General features: G+C 34.7%; 1 protein-coding gene across 1 annotated transcript; it reads right to left on the reverse strand.

Annotated features, from left to right (window-relative positions):
* Positions 1 to 3,819: 3,819 nt before the first annotated feature.
* Positions 3,820 to 5,028, reverse strand: LOC111890071 (uncharacterized). Its single transcript, XM_023886229.1, has 3 exons — positions 4,482 to 5,028; positions 4,271 to 4,389; positions 3,820 to 4,200 (listed from the first exon to the last, which is right to left on the reverse strand). Exons 1-3 carry the CDS (start codon positions 5,026 to 5,028, stop codon positions 3,820 to 3,822), a joined length of 1,047 nt encoding a protein of 348 aa, XP_023741997.1.
* Between the last annotated feature and the right edge of the window lie 1,045 nt (positions 5,029 to 6,073).

Below are 6,073 nucleotides of genomic sequence, written 5' to 3' on the forward strand. Positions count from 1 at the left end.
GGAGGAGGCTAAGTCGGGACGTCAAGCACGAGAGTTTATCTGACTTCCTTGAGGTGAGTCTTCTCACTATATTGTACCTGGAAGGGTACTTGTGTGTGACCGGAAGGTCTTATATGCTATGAGATGTATGATATGTATGTTGTTATGTGATATGTATGTGTTCTGAATGTTATGTATGTTATGGACCGGAAGTTCAAGAGGTTATGGACCGGAAGGTCAAGAGGTTACGGACCGGAAGGTCGATACGGGTATGACCGGAAGATCTACCAGGTTTGGGACGGAAGTCCCCTGAGACATATGGATCGGAAGATCCTGCAGAGTTATGGCCTGGAAAGGCGTATGTGTGGTATGCGGTATTTTGGGGAACTCACTAAGCATTTATGCTTACAGCTATTGTGTTATGTGTTTCATGTACTAGCGAGGACCGTGGGAAGGCGCCGGCATGATCTGTACACACTCATAGAGATCATGTTTGAGATTCTAGGAATTATTTTGTTATGATAACATTGGATACATTATATTTTGATATTTTTTGATGATTAAATGTGTGATTTAAAAATGAAAAATTGTTTGGGAAAATTTACGTTGTTACAGTTGGTCCCACCTTGTAAAAACTCTTTCAAAATAACTCTAAACTAACTTAGAAGCTTTAATTAATTTCCAAAATGGTCCCTCTCCATCCCAATCTTCACAAACTTAGTCCAAGTTATTTTTTTGGTCAAATCTCTTGCCAAACCTAAGTTTCACCTGATTGTCACAAATGGCCCATTAACTTTTATGATGTTATAATGTTCTCTTCTAACCTTCTATACTTCATATCAACCAATGATATGTTTATTCCTTAATGATTTAATTAAATAAATCATTTTTTATTTATTTACTTTATTAATTTAAGTAATTAGTCTTAAATTTTAGGATGTTACAATTATCTGCCCCTTAAAAGGATTTCATGCTCGGAATTACATCGAGAGCCATCTCATTAGAATTTCGTCCCATCAATTTTCAATTTACTCAAGGGTTACATCACCTTGGTAATTTGACACAGTTGTGCTCCGCCTAATAATCAACAGTACATAAACTAGGGGTTATTAACCCTCTTGGATACTTTTACCCTTTTGTCCCCTTTTTGAACTTTTTACCAATAAATCTAAAAATGATATCCAATATTTTAAGACATATAGTCTCCTCATGTTCCATCAAATTTAAGGCATGGAAGAAGCCGTATTGGGTCCTTTTAAACCTTTAATCCATCAGTTTTCTATTTCCTTACTTAGGTTCTAATTTTCCTAAGCATGTCCCTTTGTGCTAAAGCATACCACCAATATTCCACTATTTACCAATTCCATTAGTAATTCAGTTCTCGGTCTTTAGCTTCCAAAATATATTTCAATATTTTCGTTTTTTACCTCCTCTAGTATCACAGTCTCAACTTAACATAGTATTTTCAACTTGGCCTAAACACAATGCTTGGCAGTTCGTTCATACTAATGATTTTATCCTTCTAAATTTACCTATATTACAACCCAACCATGTATATCATTATGAAACTTATACTTTTGTACCAACAGGTACCATACCATCCAAGTTTATGTCTGATTCCTGCCTTGTCCATATCCTCTTTCATTCACTTTAACTATTATGTCAACCCAAAATCTCATTTCATCAGTTAACGCATTTCTTAGGCCTGCAAGCCTAAACATACCATGACAAGAAGATCTAAAGCACATTGAAGTGTTTAATCTCAACTTTCAAAATTTTGTTGTGTCTGAATGATCTCGTCACCTGTAACTTGATTCTTCATAGATATGTACCCCTTAAAAGAAATAAGGCATTTCTTTTAAGGATAAAACACAAGATGAAATTCATCATGTAGCAAGAGGTTTTGTTTATTTCTTTGCGAAAAAACCCATTGCCTCATATTTACTCCTCATGGACCTCAAATTCCCCATTAATCACATATAGCTTTTATCATAATTTCATGACTACCCAACAGTTTTCCTTCACAATCAATTTTTAATTGATTAATTTCTATATTTCTTATTCATGATTAAGTAACGCATCGCATCCATAGTTAAAATTCCATTTTTAGATATATCTAGGTGAATACCAATATAACTAGAGACTTTATCGATAAAACTAAATGCCATTCAAACCTTGACCAATAGTCAAATCTAGATTAGTAGTCGCTCTGGACCAAGTACAGAAGGTACATGAGCTTGCGGGGTCTATACATATAATTTGTTTAAGTTGGACTCTTCATACAAGATCTCTTTATCATAAGTTTTCCTGCTATTTCCCTGACTTCTGAATCCAGCTTAGCAGCAATACTCAAACTAAATATTCAATTGTACTTGAGTGTGCTTGGTCCGCGTTATTAGGTTGCTCAATTTGGAATCTCTAAATCTCATATCCTTGGTTTGTTCGTGTCTATTGTAATTCTACTCACCACATATTGTTCATACTCAGCCTCCAGAGTGTTGTAAGCTCTTGTAACATCACATCATGACACTCCCTTATCCTTCTTACCATCTACCCCTTAAAAGAAATGAGGGAATTTCTTTTAAGGTCCAAGTCACCCTATGATTCTCACATTGTAGTAGTTTTTCTCTCTGACTCATCCATGGAAATTTCAAAAATTTCCTTTGTTAACCATCTTCTTCTTGACAGTCATTTTCAACAAACTTCAAGTGTTAATTCTTGTCCACACCTTGTTAGTACCATAAAATCTTTTGATTTTCAATTTTCATTCTTTGATATTCCATCATGTGAAATCTTCTTCCATATACTTATCATCTAGTTATCACATCTTGAAGTTTCATTCCTTCTGATGCCCTTATCACATTCTCCATGAAAACTTAACTTTTTATCACAAATATCAAAACTTGTAATTAGAGCTTACAAAGTTCCTCCCATTAAACTGCTCATCATGGTAGTCTAGTACTCTAGGGTAAGGTACTCTCATGGACTTGTCATTGTCACTTTTAGTTTCCACTATGTGCATGCTTTGAGACGATCTTCATATTGGTTCTCTTCCTTTTAGGCTCGAGAAATACCTTCATGTATCTTTCATTATTCTTCTTTCCATGTGATGACTTCACCTTCCAGTCTAGTGTATTAGGTTAATGCACCATATCTCATCTTTTACTAGTGTCCTGATGTCACAAGGACACCCTTCTTATATAGCTACCATCACACTTCATACGTGAGAATGTTGTCATCTAGTTGCCGACTCCTTAGGATCCCAAAAGATCTTACTAAATCAACAGTACCAAACTCCTTCCCAAGATGTCTCGATCACCCTTTCATGTGTTATCTTTCTTTCATCACCATATCACGATTTTTTTCCATTAGGTCATTGACTCGCCTTCCAATGTTGTCAATCAAATCTGGGTATTTACTTTCATCTAAAGATGGAATTCATGGTTCCATTCCATCTTTTTCTCAATCAACTTGTTTCTAATTTGAAGTTATCACTCTTATGTAGTAGCATAAACTTTTCCAATATTAGCAACTTCAATAATTTTATTAATCATAACCAAGGTTGCAGAAATCGCTCGACGGTAACTTGGCGGTCAACTGGGGTTAAGGGATTAATCAGTCTCGACGGGGATTAATCGGGGACCATTAATTATTAATAAAAAAATTAATATAAAATAAGAAAATAACCATACAAAAAGTCATAAAATAAGCAAATAACCATACAAAAAGTCATAACTAGTATTTAAACATTTAAGTCATAATCCATCATATTACAAGTCCAAAATAAGTTTAATAATAATAAAAACACACATTTTCATACATTTAAATGTCCATATTCTTCTAATCTTCAAGTTCTTCCACTATTTTAACTCCATCCGACTCATATTCATCTTCTTCAAACACTTGCTCCTCATTCTCGGATTCGAAATCTTCATCGTAAAGTTCTCTCGTTGTTGAACTTTTACAGGGTACTTGATTATCGTTAGTCTTGAGAGCTTCATCAATCGTTTCCATAACTGGTTCGGGGTCAACTTCATCTCCATCAACGTCATCTCCGTCTACAATCCATTCTTGAGCCGAGTGAGAATCATTTGCTAAAAGCACTTCCAAAGTCCTATCTTTTCTCTTTTTGTTTATTTCCATTAGATTAGCATTGAATTGAACATAAACAAGATTGTTCAATCTATTTCTCTCCAATCTATTTTGTTTCTTCGTATGTACCTATAAAAGTACACATAAAAAAAGGTTAAAAACATTATTGATATTTAAAGATTACAACTTTATAACTAACCGCTTCAAACGTGCTCCAATTTCTTTCACAACCCGATGAGCTACTAGTTAAAGAAAGAATCCCCATTGCAATCTTTTTCAAATGAGGAGTTGAGCCGCCAAAGAGTTCCCACCATCTTGCTATAATATTAAAGAAAAAAAACATTATTAAATTGATCGATATAAAATTTTATTATTTTATAAATTACTAAAATAAACATAAAACATATTACCCGGATCAAAGTCGGCATTGTTCACCATACAACCTTTAATTGCAAGATCTGCTCCAAATCTACCAACTTTTTCCTTGTATTTTGGCAAATCAAACATCACGACTTGTCTTTGCATCTCAAAATCTCCAAAAAGTAATGTATCAAAAAATTCAAGAACCGCATCCATTACGTCGGGATCATGTTGGAGTTGGGAATCATTATAATGGTAATAAGGATTCAAAAGATAAGTCGTCAAATGTAATTTTGAATCTAGCCTACCTTTCATCTTGTTGTTTATGATATCTATAATAGGCTTGTAAGCTTTCTCGTTTCCACCCAAAGCTTTCATAATTTCTTCTTTTGCTACTTTAAGCTCACCATAAACAAAACCCATTGAGGGCTTCCAATCCGCATCAACCATTCGAAGGACTTTCACCAAAGGGGAAAACACTTTTAAACATTGTGTCACACCGGACCAAAATTGGAGACTTGTCACCGTTTCATATGAGGCTCTTCCTTTAGGGGTACCGGAAAATTTGCATTCCTCCCACTCGTTACTAGAGAACATATTTTTTAATTGCTCCTTCTTTTCGGATAAACTTTGTAATGTTAGAAAGGCGGAAGCAAATCTCGTGACTCCCGGTTAGATAATTTCCTTTTTCTTGGTGTGGTTTCTCATCATTGTCAAGGTTTTGTGGTGAGCATAAATGAAGATGGTTAATTTCTTTGCTTGATCTAAGACTTTCTTAAACCTTGGAAGTCCACCGATACCTTGAAAAAAAAGATTACATAACAAATTAATGAATTACAATATAAAATAAAAGATGATAAAAACTAAATTGGTAAATAATGTAATAAAAAATATAAATACCTTCGAGCATAAGTTTAATTGTGTGTGTCGCACATGATGTCCAAAAAAATAGTTGGTCTTTTCTCTTGTAGTAACTTTGCAGCTCCCATGTTATTCGTGGCGTTATCGGTCACAACTTGAACAACATGATCGGGACCAACTTGTTGAATGCAAGATTCCACATAATCATATATGTATTGGCTTGTATGTGCTTCATTGGAACATTATTTTGATGATAAAAAAAACGGTACCCATTTTTGAATTTACACATAAATTCATAATGCTCATTCTCTTTCTATCGGACCAAGCATCTGTCATGATTGAGCATCCAATCTCTTTCCATTCTTCTTCATTTTTTTCAACAAGCTTTTTGTTCTTTCAACCTCATGCTTTAGGAGTGGGTCACTCAAAGAATACCTAGTAGGAAGTGGGGAGCCCTGTTCCAAATTGTCCAACAACCTCCAACATCATTTTGAAGCTATCATCTTCCAATGCACGAAAAGGAATTGCAGTTTTATATGCCCACCTACTAATGAATTTATGACATGCTAAAATTCTTTCTTTCCGAACAGCATCGTTAAGATCAACTTTTTTTTCCCTTTCCCTTCATAAGTTCGGGGTTTATTTTGTTTGCATAGCCATCCATGGGTCCTATAATATTTGGTGCTTTCAACCCCAAAGAAGCTTCTACTTCATCCATTTCAACACTATCATTTAACATTTGTGTTGCCCCTGCTCTTAAGGCCTCGTCATGTGCGTGTTT

The sequence above is a fragment of the Lactuca sativa genome, chromosome 3 (genome assembly GCF_002870075.4).
Source record: "Lactuca sativa cultivar Salinas chromosome 3, Lsat_Salinas_v11, whole genome shotgun sequence".
Lineage (NCBI taxonomy): Eukaryota > Viridiplantae > Streptophyta > Magnoliopsida > Asterales > Asteraceae > Lactuca > Lactuca sativa.